The 22,926-nt window shown below is 35.1% G+C and overlaps 1 protein-coding gene across 8 annotated transcripts in view; it reads left to right on the top strand.

Moving 5' to 3' along the window:
• Nucleotides 1-22,926, top strand: part of PDE1A (phosphodiesterase 1A) — a 326,281-nt gene that overhangs the window by 212,304 nt on the left and 91,051 nt on the right. For all 8 annotated transcript variants that reach the window (XM_027055252.2, XM_053215409.1, XM_027055248.2 and 5 more), the window contains one exon: nt 16,445-16,558. In XM_027055252.2, the coding sequence (XP_026911053.1) occupies nt 16,445-16,558 (114 nt within the window). The remainder of the gene's footprint in view (nt 1-16,444; nt 16,559-22,926) is intronic.

Raw genomic sequence — 22,926 nt, 5'->3', positions numbered from 1 at the left:
TAGGGTAATATAAAATGGTCAGTCAGACATATAAAAGACCTAAACCCTTATCTATCATAACAGGAAGCCAATAGGCAATATCTAATATTGGTAAGTCAAAAATTAAAAAAAATAAGTATACCATTTAAAAATATGGAGAAAAGTCCCAGAAGAAACAGCCAAAATATTTTAAAGTAGATATCTCTGGTAAATAGAACAGAGTGAGATTGAGTGGGTGAAAAAAAAATGCTAACTTTTTTAAGAGAGAGACAGCACACTCGAATGAGAGAGAGGGGCCAAAGGAGAGAGAGAGAGAGAGAGAGAGAGAGAGAGAGAGAGAGTCTTAAGCAGGCTCCATGCTCAGCGCAGGGGGTGGGGTGGAGGGGGCTGAGGTGGAGCTCAATCTTACCTGAGCCAAAATCAAGAGTCAGAAGCTCAACCCACTGAGCCACTCAGGTGCCCCAAACTGCTAATTTTTATGAAAGGATTTATAGATGATAGATGATAGATAGATAGATAGATAGATAGATGATAGATAGATATCTGTGCATGATTTACTCTAATAAAAATGTTTTAAAAGTAAAGGCCAAAGAATAAGCAAGGAAAAAAAAATATCTTCGTATTTTAGATCTTACAAAAATCTTCTTCTTAAAATAGGTAGATGCTATAAATTTGAAGACTAAAAGAATACAGGGTAGGAAACCAGGATTGATACTCTTACAAATGCATTCACTATGGAAAGAAGAAGAAAGCAAGTTTTTTAAAAAGTTGAGTTCATAAATGAAAATCTCTCTGTTTTGATTGGTCATTGGCTCCCCAGGGAACCAACCCTAAAGAAGACTGAGAGCAAATGGGTATTTGATCTTTGAGATTTACTTATTGCTTTCTGACTCTGAGAACATGAAAGGCAGATGAAATTTCTTCACTCTGAGATTATCCTGGGAGCTGAAAAACAGGCATAGCTCTTAAACCCAAAGGCGCATGGACCTTATATAAATAAGAAAGGAAAAAGAGAATAATCTTTCTACCTTACATATTTCAGAGAGCCCTCTGATTCTATGGTGGTGACATGCTTTGTGGGTTCTTATTTATCACAATGATTTATGTTGTACTTGCTAAGAAATACAGGATGGTATTCCTTTCCTCCTGCTACAGACTATTTTTGAAAATCTCATCTGCTGCCTGTTTATAGTGAATATTCATTGCCTTTATAATAATATCTGTAATAAATATAATTTATATAATAAAAACCAAGCTAAAAATGACAATCTGCTTTCTAAGAATTGTGACCACATATCTTATTTTTATTATACTCTGGTCATTGTTTAATAGAAGATAATTTATGGAGAATCTCTAAAAAACTATAAAAGCCTCTGTTATTTGCCAGTATCGGGTTTGCATTGGAAAAAGAAAAAATAAATTAAGTTGAACGTTGTAATTTCAACTTTAAGCTTTTATATTAATTCTCAAGTACTTGCCACTCTGTACAAATATACTTAAACTGTGTTTGGCCTACTTTTTAAAATTAAAAGAAAAAAAAAAGATTTCAAACCTTGGGTTTGATAACCTTTGTTATAGATAACCCTTGTTCTACCCTGCCCCAACAGGTCAGGGAAGGCATCTCACCTACCTTTCTGCCTTATTTCCAAACCTTAGAAAAAATGTTGACACTTTCTGGTTACCATGTCTTGTGTTCCAGGGCCTGTATGCCCTTGGGTCTGTACCTCACCTTATTTCCACTCTGCCCTGTGTCCATCACAGCTAGATTTCCCACGTTCCTGTGTAAACTGGCACCTGGCTAGATTTGGCCAGTGGCTGATACCATCAGAAGATTGCAGGATAGGTAAGGAGGAAGAGAAAAGCCAGGGTATTTCCTTCTCCCTCTCTGCTTCTAGGAAGCCTTACTTGTGTCAGTTGTGTCTTTTCTGTGGTTCCAGATGCCTGTGCAGTAGACCTGTACTTTCTTTCCATAGTTTTTTAATGCGTATTTCACCAAAAATCTATTTTAATTATTACTTTCTTTCTCTGCTAGTGTATTTTTGAAGTCTGTTGTTACATGGTACTGTATTAATTAAGAGCAAATGTCATAAGCCCACTTTTAAACATACCTTTGTTATTTTTGGTGGAACTGGTGCTGAGCTCTCTTTACTCAGCCAATGCAGTACTCAACTTTGCTGGTTTTCAGTCTCTTATTACTTCAGGGACATGACAGTTTCGTAGTGCTCTTTACATGCAGAGCCTCTTCATTCTCTCTAAACCACATTCTAATTTTACTTTTGTAGCACTACTCAATATGCCTTTCTCTGATTTTTCAAAAAATATGTAATATGTAATAAACTGTATTATACATATGCAATACTGTAATATATAAAACTAAATACATATGCAATAAAATAATAAATTCATCGATTATAGTTCACTGTGCTCTCATACTTTATGCTACTTCCTATATCTTTCTTTCTCTTCTTTACAGTTACATCAAAAATTTCTTTTTGATGAAGTACCTAAATAACTTACCAAAATAACAACAATGAAGCAGAAAATTTACAGAGCTAGTACAAATGAGCATTGTCTATTTGGTATTGAAAAAAATCATAGAATATTTTTCACAAATAAAAGATAATCTTTTTCCATGGCAGAAAAAAAAATGATTGGGGAAAGAAGGGATAAAGAATTTAGAGCTAGAAGTAGTAGAACTAGTATAGAGAATTGAGAGAATATATATATATATATATTTTTTTTTCTTTTGTGTGTCTACCTCAAATCTGAAACACAGGGGCCTGTTTTCTGTTAGTTCAGTTCATGAGCATGGAACATGCGACAAACAGGTGTATATGTGATAACCATGTATAATTTTCTTTCCCTTGGCTTCACTGTGTGTCTAAAAGCCTAGAACAACTGGAGATTAACATTAACCATCAACTTATGTTTAGAATGTGTTGTGCCCTTTCAGTCTTTCTCTGTTTTGAATTCAAGATGAATTTCAACATCTTGTCATTTGTCAGTAATTTACATTTTTCATGGTGGGTGATTCTGAAACTATCAAGTAAAGGATCTGAATTCTAAGTTCAGTCACTTGTGTTGTGAGCAGTCTACTGAATATTCTACTTTAACAGGTGATTATGTCATTAAAATTATTTTTATTATTATCAAAAAACAGCAGTTGGGGTGCCTGGTTGGCTCAGTCAGTTAAGCGTGCACCTCTTGCTTTTGTCTCAGGTCATGGTCTCATGGTTTGTCATGAGATTGAGCCCCACATCAGGCTCCCTGATGAATGTTGAGCCTGCTTGGGATTCTCTCTGTCTCCCTCTTTGCTCCTCCCCCACTCATGTTTGTGCTTACACTCTCTCTCTCTCTCTCTCTCCTACTCTCTCTCTCTCTCAAAATAAATAAATATTTTAAAAACCCAGCAATCAATTTTCCAGAAATAGATAACTTCAATGATTTCTTTCTAGTTCTTCCTTCTTTAGCATATTTCCAAATAATATGCTTTTACTATTTCTTAATTTATCAATTTCAGACTTTATCAATTGACATCCATAATAATAACTGAGGAAATAGCTCTCACATATTCACTTCACCAACTTCCTTACCCTCATCTTTTCAAAAGAGTCATACTGCTCCTTATTTAGTTTTTAAGTCACTTGTATTTGTAAGCAGTGATTTCTAAATATTATTCACTTGTCAATCAAAGCGTCAATCAAATGACTTTCCTATCTCATATAACTTTTTTCTTTCTCCTTGATTTCATAATTGTTGTATTTTTCAAATATATTTTATAATTTTATGAATGCTCACTGATCTGTCAAAACAAAGTTCCAAACATCCTGTCAGTTCCATTGTTCATCAGTTCCATTTTTTTCCCTGGAGACTTCCTCCCACTTTCTTTCCTGTGCACTCCTACTTCATCTAGACTAGTTTATTTCTAGGATGGTCACATATCTCTTATTCAGACACTTCCCTTATTCATTCATCTGCATTAGATTCATGTTATGTTCTTGTTTTGGTCAATTGCATCTCTCAAGTGGCTTCCTGAAAAAGAGTGCATGGAAAATCAAATTTTGAGAGTCATTTAATGTCTGAAAAAGCCTTTATTTTTTATTCAAATTTGATTGATAGCTTGACTGAGTATACAATTCTAGGTTGACCCTGGACCAACTACATAATGTGCAGGGCCTGGTGCAAAATGAAAATGTAGGTCTCCTTCTTCAAAAATTAAGTATTTTGGGGTACCTGGGTGGCTCAGTCGGTTAAGCGGCCGACTTCGGCTGGGGTCATGATCTCGCGGTCTGTGAGTTTGAGCCCCGCGTTGGGCTCTGTGCTGACAGCTCAGAGCCTGGAGCCTGTTTCGGATTCTGTGTCTCCCTCTCTCTCTGACCCACCCCTGTTCGTGCTCTGTCTCTCTCTGTCTCAAAAATAAATAAATGTTTAAAAAAATTTTTAAAAAACATTAAGTATTTCAAGATGGTGACAGCAGAGTGCGAAACCAAGAGTGGTGTCTTTCTAAGCACAGGTCCTATGTGACTACCAGTTCATATGCCCTTGAAACTGACTCTGGTGGGACCTTTCAAAATGGAGATTCTTAATTCTGGGTAATTGACTTTTTCGTTACTAATTACCGCTATCCTTGATGTCTAGAATTTATTTATTTTTTAAGTGTTTATTTTTTTATTTTGAGAGAGAGAGAGAGAGAGAGAGAATGCATGAGCTGGGGAGGGGAAAAGAGAGATAGAGAGGGTGAATCCTAAGCAGGCTCCACACAATCATCATGGAGCCCCAATAGGGGCTAGATCTCATGACCACGATATCATGACCTGAGCCGAAATCAAGAGTTGGACACTTGGGGCACCTGGGTGGCTCAGTCGGTTGAGCGTCTGACTGCAGCCCAGGTCATGATCTCACAGTTTGTGAGTTTGAGCCCCGTGTTGGGCTCTGTGCTGACAGCTCAGAGCCTGGAACCGCTTCAGATTCTGTGTCTCCCTCTCTCTCTGCCCCATCCCCACTCATGCTCTCTCTCTGTCTTACAAATAAATAAAACATTAAAAAAATTTAAAAAAAAAAGAGTTGGGCACTTAACTGACTGAACCACCCAGGTGCCCCTTGATGTCTAGAACTTTAGTTCACTAGATATTAGATCTCCTGAACTAAATGCCTCTAATTTTCTTATCTTTATTTTTTTCATTTTCCCTCTTGCTGTCTTTTTGCCTACTTTATAGGATATTAGACTATAGGATATTAGACTTTTTCCTCTACTCCTTCTGTTGACTTTTTTACATAAATCATTGGATTCATTTCCAAGAGCCCCCTCAATACCATTCATTACGTTTTTTAAAAGTAGTGTTATGTTCTTGTTTCATAGATGAAAGCTCTTATTTTTCTCAAAGAAATCTCTTATTTTCTCATTTTTTTCAATGTTTTTATTTAGTCTCTGTATTATTTCTGGTTTCCCCAAGTTTTTTTTATTTTATTTATATTTGTCCATGTCTTTCATGTTGGAGGTTTTCCTTTCACGCTTGCTCACTGTTGACAGGCCATTAATATTAAAGAGTGTGGCTCTGAGAAGTGATTAGAATCTCTCTCTCTCTGCTTAGGTGGTGCCTTGTCACCTGCTGAGCTTCACTGAAGGGTGAGCACGCTGTGAACTGTTTGTTTCCAAAATTTTCTTTCTCTGGGGCTTTTCAGTCTTTCCCACAACGAATCTCTCAGTCTTCATTCTGTAAATAGGTAGTAGAAAGAAACCTGGGGTATCGTTCAACATACTGACTTTCATTTAATCTGTCTATTTTCAATCTGGCAGTCTTGTCTCATTTCCATGTTTGTTGTAAGTATAGGTAAGGATAGTTTCCTGCTAGTTGGGGTGGAAAAATAAATCTGAAAGCTCTAACCAATCTCCTGTTTTGAGTCTGAAGCCAGATCCCTGCATTATAAGATCTTTGGTGTCCCTATCCCCTAAGCTGTTTCAAGGTTCTATGAGGAATAATTGTCTTGCTTCTCTGTGTCATCACCTTTTGAAAGTACCTTGGTTTGTTTTTCTTTCTTGGTTTCTGTTAAGTCAGTCACCATATCTCACTGTTAAATTTTCCCAAAAATGTGTTGTGAACTTTTCTCTGCTCTTATCTTTTCTGTTATTTTTCCTCATAGCTCTTTTACCTTTTCAATCCCTTTATGTGATGTTAGTGGTATTTCATTGGTGAACAGTAGTAAAGGCATTTTTTTTAATCCATCAGGCTTAAATATAAACCACAAATCCTTTTTGCCTACTTTTTTTTTAATTTGAAAAATTATACCACATGCTCTCTGACCCAGCTAGCATCAGTCATTCCCCATAGCACCCCTTTTAAGCATCAGGCTGTTCCAGTGTGAAAGTGGCAGTTTGGTCTCATCCATTCTCCTCCATTTCCTATGAAGCAGCTGACCCTCAGCATTTTGTGCAGTGTCCATGAAGAAGAGCTCAGTTGATTGCTGATCACTCTAGAAAGCTGAAGTAGCTGTCCCATCAGTATGTTGCTCCTCTCCATGAATACCAGAAAAGGGTGAATATAATTAGAGTGAGCCCTCACTAACGTTAATGCCCTGTCTCCACAGTCTTTTCAGCACTCCCAGAGGACTGTACTGAAAGTCTCTGGTTTGAGAGGATAGCATTGTAGGAGGTTGATACAAGTAAGGCAAAAAGGATGACATAGTCAAAATGAGTAATTTGAGGGGTAAACAAAAGAGAGTATTTATATTTGTGGGATGCATGTAGGGAACCACCAGGTTAATACAGTACTTCTGGCCTAGTAACATGGGGTTCCAGGTATGTGTTATCCCTGATGAGAGACAGAAAGTTTGCAAGAGAATTCTGTGGAAAGGGAGAGTGCTGCCTGACAAGTGACTTCCTACAGGGGGTGAACATCCAGAGAGAAGAGAAGAATAATACTCTGACTTCATTCTTCTTCCTCCTTCTACCTCCTGTGATACTTCCTATTTGTGAAACCCAAATTGTCACCTGGTGTATTCTTTACAACCCCTGTTAAGGGCAAGGAGAAGTGTACATTCCAGTAGAGTGCAATTAGAGGGAAAAGTGAAAGATATTTAGCACAGAGTGGCTACCTGAGCTCTGTGCTAAATATGTGTTTTCCAAAGCATATGTGTTTTCTTAGTGGTTCTTTGGTGTGTACACCTTATTCCTAATCTTTCTTCCCTAGTTTAAATAAATACCTTAATAGTAGATGAAGGTCACTACTTTTTCTTCTTCACAACACATAGATTTAAATATATATATAATAATATTTTTTATTTTTATTTTTTTAATCTTTATTTATTTTTGAGAGAGAGAGAGAGAGAGAGAGAGAGAGAGCGAGGAAGGGGCAGAGAGAGAGGGAGACACAGAATCCAAAACAGGCTCCAGGCTCTGCGCGGTCAGCATAGAGCCCGACGTGGGGCTCGAACTCATGGACCATGAGATCATGACCTGAGCTGAAGTCTGATGCTTAACTGACTGAGCCACCCAGGCGCCCTAGTATTTTTAATTTTTAAATAAAATAGTTTAATACATATTTTTATTTTATATATATTATATGGTAAATAAATATATTTACTATATAAAATAATAACTATATTTTATAAATATATCTACATATTTATGTTTTTATAAATACAAATATATATTTAAATCTATAATATATTTATATAGTTAAATATGTGTTTAAATATATGTGTATATAAATATATATTTAATTATTGCATATTTATTTAAACATATATCCTTTAAAGAAAATCCTGCAGTCCGTACAGCCCTTAGTATTTCAGAGGGGAAACAGTAACCAGGCACAAGTGATTGGTTCCCTCTGTGGAGTCAATATGATCTTACTATTCTTTTGCCTCCAAGGAGGAAAAAATTAATCTTGAAAGCATTTCTAACTATTCTTGTGTTTGTATCGCTGTACTTAAAAGGAATTCTTCCACATAGTGGGGATTATGCATGCCCATTTCTGTAAGAAAAAGTTTACTTAAGGTAGAATGATGAATAGTTTACCTAACTTGTGATTTTTGGGAGAAGAGAGAGAATAATTATATATTCCTTTGTATTTAAAAAATACTCCTCACCCAAAATACTTTTCCATCATATATTCTCCACCTTAGTGGGATTAGTTTTCTCCTTTAAATGTAGAATGTAAATTTATTTTAAAGGCCGATAATATTTGTTGTACAAATTTTCCCACTGTTTTTAATGACACCTATTGCTGTGGGAATTATTTATCTCATAAAATAAAGGTGACAGGAGCTTTATAATTACTCTAACATTTGACTATCTGAAAGAAAATGTCTTAAAAATACTTTAAATCTAAATCTAAGAAGGCTTGCTTTTTAGACTAAGGTTAGGATTTAATTTCCTAAACATTGATCTGCAGAATAGGTAAGACAATTTCATTGTTTAATGGCTTCTTATTATAATTTTTTATCATGTTGGGATCAGAGGCAACAGGACTTACTGAAAACTACATAGTAGCTTCTTTGTTGATAGCCTCTATTTGTGCGTTTTTGTAAACTCCTGTGTGTGGCCATCTTTTGGTGCTAATGTTAAAATCTGCTAGAGACACTCTTTTAGTTTTACCTTTTATGCTTCTTAGTACGGTGTTCTTAGAACCATATCTTTCTCACTTTTATATTTCAATCAGGTCACAAATGGGGATGTTGATAGGGATTTAATGATTATCAATTCTCTTTTAAATTGCTTTCATTTATTTATTAGTCAGATTCTATGGCATTAGAGATGTCCTGGGCATTTTACATCCTAGAATTAATAAAAACTTGCATAGACACAAAAGATTTTTCAATATGGGAATAATCTTAGTTATGCAGGTGGTTCTTTTGCAAGATTGGGTCATGTAGCAGTATCTTAGAGGGTGAGTTTAGAGTATTTGAAGTACTTGATTATGAAAACAACACCATTTTATATTGAGTATTTTTTCATTTGGAAAGTGGCAGTTCTATATTTGAATATAAAAACACAAAATCATTTTCTACAGCTCAGGATTCTTTGTTCAAAGGTAGAAATTGTTTCTACTCTACAACTACTTCTTGAACCACAAAGCCAATTGGTTATGTTCAAAGATGGTGTTTCTATTTTCATTCCTGTTTTCTTCTAAGTATTCTGATCATTACAAGGTAGGGTAAGCTAAGATCAAAATCTGTTCATAATATTCAGGCTGGTTTATAAGCCTTATGAATTATCAAAGATTAGTGTCATTCTCTTTAGGAAAAGATCATTAGGAGTGTAATGCTGCTTGATTTTTTTTGTGTCTCCACTAGTATACATTAGAACTTTAATATTTCAATAAGATTGGTGAAAAAGGAAGATATGTAAGAGAAGCATCTATTTTGCATACATCCTTTTTCTACCTCAAATTACTGATTACATATTTCATTTTTTAATTTATAATTTGGTAAAAATTGACATATGTATACACTTATGAAATCATGACCACAATTAGGAAAATGAACATCTCCCTTAATTTCAAAAGTTTCCTTGAGCTTCTTTGTAATATTTCCTTCCCTTTCCTCCCTGACCTCCCCCCACCCCCTCCTCCTCCTCTATTCCAGGCAACCACTGATCTGATTCCTGTCATTGTAAGGATCATTTGCATTTTCTAAAATTTTGTGTAAGTGGAATCATACAGTATGCACATATCTTATTTCACTAGCATAATTATTTGGCATTTAGTCATGTCAGTAGTTCATTCCTTTTATTGCTGAGTAGAATTTTGGATGGATATGCCCTAGTTTGTTTTTTCTATGTACTATTGGGTTGTTTCCATTTGGAGGCTATTACAAATAAAGCTTCTATGAATATTTGTGTACAAGTCTCTAAAAAGACATATGTTTCTTTTCCTCTCCACCAAAGAATAGAGTGGCTGATTCATATGGTAGATACATGTTTAACTTTTTAAGAAACTGTTTTCAAAATGATTGTACCTATTTATATTACCAACAATAGTGTATGGTAATTTTTGTTGCTTTACATCTTTGCTGATATTTAGTATGATCAGTTATTTTACTTTTGGCCATTCTAATAGGTGTTTGATTGCATCTTATTATTGTTTTAATTTGAATTTTTTCTAATACTTAGTAATTTTGAGCATCTTTTCATGTTTGCAGTGAATATATGTATTTTGGTGAAGAGTCTGTTCAAATCATTTGTAAATTTTGTATTGGTTTGTTTGTCTTGTTATTATTGAGTTCTGCAAGTTCTTTTGGGTGTTTTGGATACAGATCTTTTATTAGATATATGATTTGCAAATATTTTCTCCTAGTCTATGGCTTTTCTTTTAATTCTTTTAACAATGTTTTGAAGGACAGAAGTTCTTAATATTGATGAAGTTTAACTTACTACTTTTTCTATAGATAGTGCTTTATGTGTTGTGTACAAGACATCTTTGGCTGACTCAAGATGACAGAATTTTCTCCTATGGTTTCCTCTAGGCTCCCAGTTTTAGCATATACATTTAGATCTATGGTACATGTATGGATCAAAGTTCCTTTTACACATAAGTATTTCTATTTATCCAGCCCCATTTATTATGTAGGTTGTCTTTTTTACACTAAATTAGCTTTGTATCTTTTCTCCAAAATCAATTCTCTGTATTTGTGGCTGTCTTTCTAGGTTATATTCTGTTCCATTGATCTACAGACTTCTCTTGGTGCTAATAATGTACCAGATAATGCTATTTTTACTGTACTGATTACTGTAGCTTTAAAATAAGTCTTGAAAGGGTGCTTGGTGGCTCAGTCAATTAAGCAGCCAACTTCAACTCAGGTCATGATCTCATGTTTACGGGTTTGAACCCCGTGTCAGGTCCTGGGTTGACAGCTCAGAGCCTGGAGCCTACTTCAGATTCTGTGTCTCCCTCTCTCTGCCCCTCCTCCACTCATGCTCTTTCTCTGTCTCTCAAAAGTAAACAAAACATTTTTAAAAATTTAAAATAAGTCTTAAAGTCTTACAAGTATTGAAATAGTGTAAGTCCTCCAACTTGTTCTTTTTGTTACATTTGTTTTGACTATTCTAGGTTCTTTGCATTTCTGTATGAGTTTTAGAATTAGCATGTCAATATATATAACAACAACAAAAACCTGCTAGGACATTTATTGGGATTGCATTGACTCTGTAGTTACATTTGAGGAAAATTATGCGTTAACAATATTCAGTGTTTCAATCCATGAACACACGCATTTCATTGATTTAGGTCTACTTTTATTCCTTTCAGTAATGTTTTATAGTTTTCAGTGTATAGGGCTTCCATACAGTTTGTCAGACTTATGTCAAAGAATTTCATATTTTTTGGTACTATTTTAAATGATACTGCTTTTCATTTTAATGTCAGATTATCCCATGACTACATATAGAAAGGATATCGACTTTTTCTTTTTTTTATATATTGCAAGCTTGTTAAAATAATTTAATACTTTTAATGACTTTGGCATATTATATCAGATTTTCTACTTAGAGAATCATGTTGCCTGTGAACAAAAATAGTTTCATTGCTTTCTTTCCAATCTGGATGCCTTTTACTCTCGCCTTATTGCATTGGCTAAAACATCAGTACAGTGATGAATAGCTGGGATGAGACTACACCCTTCCTTATTCGTGATGTTTGGCAGAGAGCATTCAGTCACTTAACCTTACTTATGACATTAGCTGTAGATTTTTGTAACCTTTATCAAGTGAGGAAGCTCTTGTCTATTCCTGTTTATTTAGTCTATTCCTTTCTTATTTAGTCTCTTAATATAGTGAGTTACATTGATTAATTTTTTAATCTTATGATGTACTATTCTTTTAGATATTGGTGGATTTGATTTCTCAAAGTATTAAGGATTGTTTACATTTATGTTCATGAGGCATATTTATTGATAGGTTGTTCCTCCTCCTCCCCTTCCTCCTCTTCCTTCTTCTGCTAATGTTTTCATCTGGTTTTGTTATAAGGGCAATTTTGACTTCTCAGAATGACATAAGATTAGGATTAGGATATAGGATTTTTCTGGAAAAATTTGAAGACAACAAGTATTATTTTTCCTTAATATTTTTTCATATTTCACCAATGAAGTCATATGGGCCTGAAGTTTCTTTATGTTAACACTTTAAACTGCAAATTCAGTTTACTCATTTCTTTTTGAGGTTTGATAGTTTGTGTCTTTTAAGGAAATTGTTCATTCTATTTGAATTATTGAATTTATTGGCATAATGTTTTTTACATAATTGTGTTTTAATAATGATGGTTTTAACATCCTTGCCTTCTAATACTATCATCTTTGTCATATTTGGGCCAAGTTTGACTGATTAATTTTTATCCTCATTATGGATCAATTATCCTGCTTCTTTGTAGTCCTTATCATTTTTTTATTGGATTGGAAACCAATTGGAAAAACATCATGTACACAAAATTGAAATTATAAGGAAGCCAGAGAAATTTCAGTTTTTTTAGTGAGGAATAAATGAAGTGTGGTTTAGTTTCTAAGTTGGAAGAGAACACAATGGATGGTAATCTTCAAAGGACTTATGATATAGGTAGCACCCAAGATATTCCTATTTACTAAGCATGATTTAGGCAGTAAAAGATGAGATATGGAGAAAGGTATTTCTGTAAGAAAGAAGAGCTTCAATCTAGGATGATGTGAGAATGTTTGAGGAACAATGACTAAATCAATTTTCTTAGGGTTGTGTAAAATCAGGGTTGTGTAAAAGAAGTAATGGGGAATGTATGCATTTCAACATTTGACCATATTATGTGCATATGTCATGCTACCCCCAGAGATTGTAAATACCTTGAAGACAGATACTGTGGTGCACACACAAGTGCCCATGTCTTATACATGTGTGTGTGCATTCTTATATATGCATTCATATATATTCTTATATGTATTAATATATATGTATATAAATAGATAAAATAATTTATATGTATAAATGTATATATTTACAGAGCCACAGGCATGGTAATAAATGCTTAATATCTATTTAACTGACTGGGGTTTTCAACACCTTTTTGGCAATATCATTGACCTATAAATAGCTGGTCTATGTTTGATAGAACAGCTGTTAACTCATTTTGCTACCCAGCAAAGTAGCCAGTGGAGTCTCCAACCACAGATTAGTGGACCAGAAACTGCACAGATTAGAACATCTAACAAGTCTACTTAACCTAAACTTTGGGAACCAGAAGAACATACCTAGACCTTAAAGACAGCATTAAGAACACTGTTTTTCACCATGCTTCTTTACTCTGATGAAAGAAACCAAATCATTATTAAAAAGATGTTTTACTAAATTAAGAGAACCTGTTCATTTTACACATGACTGATTCCTGTTTTGGTTCTGAGATTGACCCATAGGATGACTGAGTAATTAGGTAAATATAGTTATTTTTTTTAAAAAATACAAAACTTGGGGGTGCCTAGGTGGCTCAGTCAGTTAAGTGTCCGACTCTGGATTTTGGCTCAGGTCATAATCTCATGGTTCATGAGACTGAGCCCTGCATTGGGCTCTGTGCTGACAGCGCAGAGCCTGCTTGTGATTCTCTCTCCCTGTCACTCTGCCCCTCCCTTGCTTTTGTGCACACACTTTTTCTCTCTCAAAATAAACTTAAAAAATTAAAAATTTGTATAGATATATGTGGTAAAGCATTAATATTTTAGAACCTACTAGTTTCGAAATTATGATCATTTGAAAATGAATAATAAAGACATTTGACCTTTTTATCTATAAAGAGAATGAAATAATAGCCTAAATAAGATGGTTGGGGATTATTCTATGCATATAAATTATTTCATTAACTTGCTGTTCTGTTTATAAATAGTCTTTTTACAATGCAATAGTTTTGCTTTTTATGTAAATAGAACTTTGCACTCACTAAAGAAAATTAGGTGCATACAGGCAGGGGAAATAAAAGAGGAAGAAGTCCTAGTAACCCCCAAATATATATTTCCTTCCGGTCTTTTGGATCAACATAGTGAGTTTAGGAGTGTGTGGGTGGGGTGTGTGTGTGTGTGTGTGTGTGTGTGTGTTTGTGGATGTGACTATGCTTTTATACTTATAAACTTATCTAACTAGATTTTCTAGGTGGTAAAACCTTCTTGGAGTATTTTTTCAGAGCAATTTCTTGTGTCAGAGTATAGATTTATACCCCTATTAAAATATCAAAATGCATAACTTTGTTTTTAAACCACATCAAGATGTCTCTGTGAAAGAGTATGTTCCCTGTCAGAGGTTTCATCAGGTCTGATCTGATGGGATGATACCCCTGAGGACAACTGCAGGCTGTCATGATTGAGGAAATGCACCTGTCTGTGGGCACTTTCCCTGGGGCATCCCCTCTCATTGTCTATGATGTTTAGCCATTTTTGAATTCTGAGTCATTTCTTATTCATTTGACTTATTGGTTAGGATTGGGCTCAGCTGCACATAAAAGTCTCAAAATAATAGTAGCTTAAACACAACATTTCTTTTTTGTTTTCTCATATGAAATAACTTCAGAGGTGGGTGACTTCGTTAGGGTGGATTCCCAGCCTGAGACTCAGGCCACTTCCATCTTCCTTGTCTGCCATTCTCTCCGGTAACCTCTGATTGCCAGATTGCCTTAAGACTCTAAATGGCTACTGGATCTTCAGACACTTCCACTGCATTTGGGCAGCAAGGAACCGGAAAGGATAAAAGAGAACCCCTTCCACCTGAGTTAGCCTTCTTCAAAATAATTGTTCCAAAAGTCTTACTCAACAACCTCCTCTTACTCTCCTGGCCAGAAAGCTGTAAAATGACTATACCTAGCTTTAAGAGAGCTTGAAAAAATGTAGATTTTTTTAGTGGAGAGGATTGCTAACTCAAATAAAAATAGAGTTTATTTATTTATTCAGAAGAAAAGAAGCAATTATCTGAAGTACTTACTGCTTTTAAAATTAAGTCATACAACCATGAAATACAACCAAGTTGTACCAGGTACTTTTCACAAGAAGGATACATGAGGGATATATTTTTAAGTCACTGCAGACCTGTGAATTCTTTTCTTTTGCTTTCACACATAAAAGGCAATTTCACTAAATATAATGTACGTAGGTCATACACATTACAAAAATCTCTATGTGTTACTCCATTATCATCATATTCAGATAGGCTTAGTTTTCATAAGTAACCTGCTTTAGTTGTTATCTTTGATTTGTTTTGTTTTGCTGACTATATGAATGAGACGTATTTAGTTTATTAATACATAGATTTTATTTTGCAATGTGGTTATCTGCTAATATTTTATCATATAAAAGCATATGATACAAAAGAGAATTATTTGTAGATTCCTGAATAAGAAGTTTTAGTCTAGGTGTGCCTTTTTCCTATGGAGAAATAATTTGTCAAAACCCTTACTGAAAATTTTAACTTGTCTTTACACCCTTAGCCTTGATATTGGAAATCATCCAAAGTAAGTTTTCAGAAAATCTGCTACACTATCTTTAAGACAATGCCTAAAAGTTGATGTACTCCATTCTCTCTGAAATACTTTTGCTCAGGAATGGAATTAAATTGTCTGCCGACTTGGGAAAATGGATAAATTGTCTTCACATTTTTTATCTATACAATGTAGAGAATAAGAAATTTGTTTTCCTTTTCTGCCTAGTATAGGGTAACATCTTCAGAAACACTTGGTTTATAATTAAAGCACAAAAATTTCTAAAAATGTTAGAAACTTATAGTAGCAATTTGTATTGTCTCACTTCATGAAATATCTATTGCTGCATAAAAAATAATCCCCAAATTTAGTGGCTTCAAACAATACCATTAATGATCTAACAGTTTCTGTGAGTCAAGATTCCAGACATGGCTTAGTTGATCCAGGCTTTAAAATTCCTCAGAGAGTTGGGACACATCATTGTATGGACAAAAGCCAGAGAAAATATTGTACAGATTTGCCTCAGGTGAAAAATCATTTCAGTAAAAATAATAAGCATTCATACATAGATTTTTTTCTCATCATAATCGTATTTTCTCAGATCTTTTGCCTTTCATTTTTGTTATTGCTATATACCGTGAATAATTGCCACAGTAGTGGTAAAAAAAAAAAGTACCCTTAAATAATTTTTTAGTTCCAGCTCTAAAGAAGCAGAGCAGCCATAGAATAAATTCTAATATTGGGAACGTACTTTTATGGAAATATCTATATTGTTTTCAATTTTCAGAAAGACTGTCCTTGAAATATAGTACCTAAAATAACAATGTACACCCCTAATATTATTGAGAGGTGAATATAACTTTTAAGAGTGTCTAAGTGAGAAAAACTGATCTTAATTATATCAAAAAACTCCTCAAAATATTTCTATTTGATGACCTAGAAAGATATGTTAATAATTTAAATTGATTTGTGTATTTAATATTAGACTGTTTTCCATATGATTATAATAAATCTCCTCTTATTTCTCTCTTTTTTGACTACTTTTTTTAAAACAGACTAAGATGCTTAGTGAAGCAGCTGGAAAAAGGTGATGTTAATGTTGTAGACTTAAAGAAGAACATTGAATATGCAGCATCTGTGTTGGAAGCTGTTTATATTGATGAAACAAGGTAAGTTTTAGCCTCCTTTCCCTTTTATCTTCTTTGTCTCTCTCCCTTTTTTCCTCTTTCTTGGCCTTCATTTATCTCAAACATGAATTTAGCATATCTTAGTCATGAAACCAAAATCAAAATCATATTAAAATTTAAAGAGATTTTTTTCTTAGAGCTACTTAACTGGACTATGATTCTTTCTAAAAAACATACACATTTTAATCCAAATAGTTGAATATCAAAAAATAGTCAAACAATTAAGTCATAAAATGAACACATTAGAGTCTCTTCTCCTCCTACACTCATTGCCCTTAGGCATAGATTTGTAAACATCAGAGACAGATGTAAGCTTGTACCGATTTTTACTGATGTAAGGATTTTCCTATTATTTCCAGATTTAAGAGTTCCTTCTGAGAAGATGGGTGTCACATGCCCATGCATTCTCATAAGATATACCTATTAGACACTCTTCAGGGCTTGTTAAGAAACAGTCCCAAATGTGTATTTGATCACCACCTAAACCTTATCACCTAGCCTCCTGTTTAGCAGAGTGGTAAGGAGATTAAGAAATGGGGATTGATTTGAAGAAGGTTGTTAGCCTAGTTCTGTGGCTCTTGACTAGGGTATTTGCCTCCCTGGGGTCATTTGGCAATGTTTGTAGACATTTTTGGTTTGGTTGATGGGAGTGTGCTACTATTTGGTGATGGGTAGAGGCTAGAGATGCTGCTACAGGAAAATCCCCCATGACAAAGAATTATACAGCCCCCATGTGTCAATAGTATGGAGGTTAAAAAACCCTGGCCTTAAGAGAGAACTGTGCATTTCCCCTTTTTTCTCTAAGGGAATACTTACCTCAGAACCTCAAGAGAGGGTCCTGAGGATCCTACTGCTAATAGAAGACTTAGTGGAGTATGATATGACAGTTTGTAAGAGATTTGTGCACTATCTCTAGCAGTTTAGAGGGTACTGAGACCGGTTCCTGATTCTCATCTCAACAGAGTCAAAGGTGGCAGGCTAATTCAGACTACCTTGAATTCACAGGTAAAAGGGACACTGTGGAGGGAGAGAATAAACTCCTTCCAGAGCTTAGCATAGAAAAGGCACTAAGTTTTTCAAAGTCATGAAGCAGATGCAGTATAGGTCTTTTGAAGGGATTGACCAGTATTGAAAGGCAACTGCCTTCAGAAGGTGAAAGAGAGGCTGCATGTGGTGATTGTTGAATGAATGAGGGAGATAAAAGATTCAACCCAGATATCAGAGAACACATAATGGTCAAGGTAACCTCTTGGTATAGCAAGTTCTCTGAAGGATACACAAAAGCTTCCAGAAGAGAAAAATAACCAGTATTTGGGCATCTGTCACATAGATGACAAGAAACACATCAGTCGTGTAATGCCCTTTGACTCCTACAATTTTCTGCCACTCCTATCACACTGTTGAATGGTAAGAAACAGCAGAGTGAGTGGTGCTGGTGATGGAACATGGAGAGTGAACATCCATCATGGCCCTTCCCTTCTGCAGGTGTCCATGTGTGAGTCAGGCCTGAGCATGAGGGAGGAGAGAACTGTTAAGCCAGATGTAAAATTGAAGTTTTTTTTTATTTTTTATTTTTTTAACGTTTTACTTATTTTTGAGACAGGGAGAGACAGAGCATGAACAGGGGAGGGTCAGAGAGAGGGAGACACAGAATCTGAAACAGGTTCCAGGCTCTGAGCTGTCAGCACAGAGCCCGACGCGGGGCTCGAACTCACGGACGGTGAGATCATGACCTGAGCCCAAGTCGGCCGCTTAACTGACTGAGCCACCCAGGCGCCCCTAAAATTGAAGTTTTATATGTCTATGAGTAGTGGATGAAACACACACAGACACACCACTGTTGTTTCACAGGTAATAATTCACATGATTAAAAAATCAAAATAAGGTAAAGGTGCCTCATGAACACCTTGCCTCCACCCTTATCCCACCCCAATCTACTTATATTTCCAATTCATAAATTTATGTATATTTCCAATGATCTATTACAAATTTTTATTTCGTATTTTTCTGTTTTGCTTTTATGGAAAGTAGCACACTATATACACAACGTTTATTTTGCTTTTTTCCCCTTAAATAACGAAACTTGGAGATCTTCCTATATCATGATATATCATTTATGTCACTGACCTTTTTAATATCAGATGAGAATTTTCACTAATAATGGACAGAAAAGAACATGGTGCAGGTTATGTTGCACAGGTGATTTTTTTTCTGTTGACAGAACTTTTCAGTTAAAACATGACTTAGATTCATAAATTAGGGGGAAAATCATAGGCACACTTTAAGATCATAAAGTATTTGCAGATTATTTTCTTTGTTAACTTTCACTGAGTGCGTATATAATGTATATGGTTCTTCTAAGTGAACAGAGATTCAAAGTTTGTATATTTAAAAAAATCTAATGTTCCTGTAATTTCCTTACTCCTTCATTTTCATGTGTGCTTTTTATTATTCACAAATTGAGTGGCCATTATGTTTAAGATTTCTTCAACCAGTCCTTGACATTTTATTTTTTATATTTATTTATAAAACTAAGGAACTTTTACCTTAAAGAATTGGAGATTTGCATTATCCATCTTATGATGGCATAATGCTGACTATCTAATTTTCATTAATATCTTGCTTTTCATTTGATAGATTTTTATATTGTATTTTCTTCCAGAAATTATGATTCTATAGATATTTTGTTAACTTAGTTCTCCATGATCCCTAATTCATTTACACATGTTACATTTGTAAGCATCATTCCTTTCATTTGAAAATTTCTTTTTGTGGAAAGAAAAAAATGTTTAACTGCTTCATGGTAGAACTGGGGTGTGTGTGTGTGTGTGTGTGTGTGTGTTCTTTTCTAAAAAAAAATCCCAGTTCTTAACACTACATGATCCCCAACTTTTACTCAAATGATATAAACCTCTTCACTATTTTATTTTAATGCTTCCATGCTTCCATGGCATCTTGATTTTTAACCTGGATTAATAATAATAACCCACATTCGGACCATCTTCCAAGGGCTCACATTAGTCTCTTCACAATCTGATGCAGTTGGCAGGATTACCATTACTTTCTTCACTTCACCAATGAGAGAACCAAAGCTCCTAGAAGTAAACATGTTTTCCAAGGGTCACAGACTTAGGCTTTGGCAAAGCTAGGCACAGAAACTAAGGTATGACTTCTGTTATTGCTTTTAGTGCTCTTTTTTCTATAACTGGCTCCTCTCGGGCTATTACTGTTGAGCAGGATGGTTTTTAATGACCTCTGAAAAATTAAGATGGCAATGCGTAAAACATTCTGACAGTTGGAATGATAGATCCTGGAAAAGCAACACCCAAATTTATAACTAAAAGCCTCTTATTATAGCCTGCTCTGTGCCAAGAAATCTTTGAAGCATTTTAATACACTATTTCATTTAATTATCGCAGCAATCCCATGGGATAGAAACATTATTACCATTTTATATACTTCATGCATAAGAGGAAACACGTTGACAGAAAAGTTACACAACCTACCTGAGGGAACACAGAAAGTAACTTAATGGATTTAGGGGCTTGGGCACCCACCTTGAGGGCTTGGCTGTTAAGCACAATTCTCATCTGCTTCCCTTGAATAACATCTGACTTGGGCAACTTCAGAGACTTCTTGGAAATTCTGAGGAAAGCTCATGTGCTGTCAGGGTTGTCAGAACCAGTGGTGTGGATGGTGTTTGCATCACTTCCAACTCTGCCTTCAGTGATGCCACATCAGTAGCTTGAAATTGGCTACAGTGGGAGTATTTCTTTACACTGTGGAAACTGGGAAATGCAACAAGTCAGGATTTATGTTTTTGGAGAGCCTGTGGATTAACATTTACAATCATGTCCCTCATTAAACCTAAGGGTATCTCTTGTATATCTTCTAAGGCTGTGACTTTATGATTAAAAAAAAAACAGCCCAAGAAATTTTAAAGCAACAATGCTTGATGCTTGATACAATTTTTATTGTACTAATAAAAATGCAGATACCTCTAGGATACATATCATGTTTCCAATTGACTTAGTAAGACACAGCAGTAAATTGAGAATGCTTCTGTTGAGATGTGTATATAATTATTAAAGTTGCATTTGCTTTTGGAATATTAGTAAAACATAATGATTTAGAAGGAAGAGGGATGAAGAAATATTTAGTTGCTTTTAAACTTTAAATTAAAAACCTGCTGACTTCTGTGACATTTTTTAAAGGAAAATTCTCTTTCTAGAAAAAAAAAATGGTTCAGGGAGTATTCCAGAGAGGCACGTTTTTTTTTTTGGAAATTTGGGCTGGATTGCACAAAAAGGTCAACACCTAATAAAGCAGGACAAAACAAATTATGAATCAGTTTAAAACCCATACACACGCGCACACGCACACACACACACACACATACCCGTCCCTTTTTCTGCTAAGCCTTGGTAATTTCAGGGTTTCAGTTAAGAAGACAAATCAAAACAAAACATCTCTCTTAAAGGGTGATTTAAATAAGAAAAATAGAAACAGAGTTTCTGACAGAATTTGAATTCTGACCTTCTTTGAAGGATTATAGAATAATTTCCTAAATGAATACAAGTGTTTGTTGGTTTTTTAACAAGACATTTTCAAATGTAAATGCAATATTTTATGAGTCCTGCTTTCAGATGTGTCCCTAGAGGCTATTGTTTTTCAGAGCGGCAACAGTTGTAATCCAGAAACATGTGGCCTTAAGAGAGAGAGAGACAGAAAAATCTGTCTGATTGTCACTATTTAGATTTGGATATTGCCAGGCAAAGTAGCATCCGTGGCCTCGTGAATTGCTATTCATGAAGGGAGGCAGCTGTCTGGGAGAGATACTTACAGAGATGGATATTATGTTTACTAATACCACTGAACAACATAATTTATATCTTCATTTTGTTAATGTGAATGGATCCAAGGCTTAGAATTACCATAGTTAGAGTGCTGACTCTGGATTTAGAAAGAATCAGTTGTTCAAAACCTGGATCCTCCACCCAATACTTCCTTTCTTTAAGCAAGTTACTTAACTTCTCTATTTCCTAGCTTCATCATCTGTAAAATAAGAATAATGACAATGCTAACCTTATAGGGCTGATCTGAGGATTAAAAGTGGCACAATACCTGATAGAGTAAAAGTTAATTAATAGACACTATTTTTACTGTACTAATAAAAATGCAGATACCTCTAGGATACATATCGTATTAAGATATATAACTTATACTTCCTAGTGAATACATAAAATAATTTCCTGAAAAATAAGTTTTGATCCTGAAAAAAAAATGAAGACAGGTGGGATGTAGTTACCTGGAAATTAAAGCAAAGTCCAAACTGCTGGAAAGGAATCTTAATAGGCTATGCCTCTTGATAAAAACATTCTCAGTTGAGTTCTGTGTCTTACTAAGTCTAAGAGTTCTTCATTTTGTGAGAGATTAACTTGAGCATGAATGCATTGATGTCAATCAGCAATTCCCGGAGTTATTCTGGTAGAAATCGAATGAAGTCAGGGGCACCTCGGAGCTTAAGTCTCTTGAAATCATTGAGTGCAGGGATTTACCAAGGAACATTCACTCATGAAACAAATAGCTACTGAGTACCTGAAATGAATACCAGACACACTGGTCAGTAGAATCAGGAGCACAACTGTACCCAGAGTTGGTGGCTAGAGCTGTCAAGAGCCAGGAAGATCAAACTAAGCACAACGACAAATGCTGCAAACAAGAAACAGGGAGGTTGTATGTTAGAGAGGGAAACCCAAGCACGGGGACAGATTACAGGAGGAAACACTAAGTAGTGGCATTAAGTCATAATCAGAGGAACTAACATGGAGTAAGAATTGTACAGAGTTGAGATTCCAACCTGGATATGATTGGACTTGCAGGTATTCCTTTAAGTTAATGAATTTTGTTCTTTGGCAAAGCTCCCCATGCTCCTTCTTAAATGCATGACTTCTAACAAAAGGACTTCCTTTTTTTTTAATGTCTGGAAAATGCTAGGTATAGGAGCACTGAAGTTCAGAAATATAGTATCAAAGATGAGAATTTGGGGATTATAGCACAGAGGTCTGATTGTTTCATGCTTTATTTTGATTTCAATAATTGGAACTCCTTTGCTATTTCAACATGATCCCCATCCTAAAGTTTTTGAGAATGGCCAGTGAGTGTTTACTTATTTTACCCATCTTCCCTGGCTATCACTTTCCTCTGCAGCCAGGCCTCTGGCTTCAAAATGATGTATCGCTCCCCTGCAGGTCACCTACTTTTCCCTCAAATTCAGAAATCTATAGGTGGGTTCCACTCCCAAGCATGAGCTCAATACCTGCTTCCAGTTCCCTAAGCTGATGCTAGAA

Source organism: Acinonyx jubatus, chromosome C1, assembly GCF_027475565.1.
Source record: "Acinonyx jubatus isolate Ajub_Pintada_27869175 chromosome C1, VMU_Ajub_asm_v1.0, whole genome shotgun sequence".
Classification (NCBI taxonomy): domain Eukaryota; kingdom Metazoa; phylum Chordata; class Mammalia; order Carnivora; family Felidae; genus Acinonyx; species Acinonyx jubatus.
This window is presented reverse-complemented; position numbering and strand designations above follow the sequence as displayed.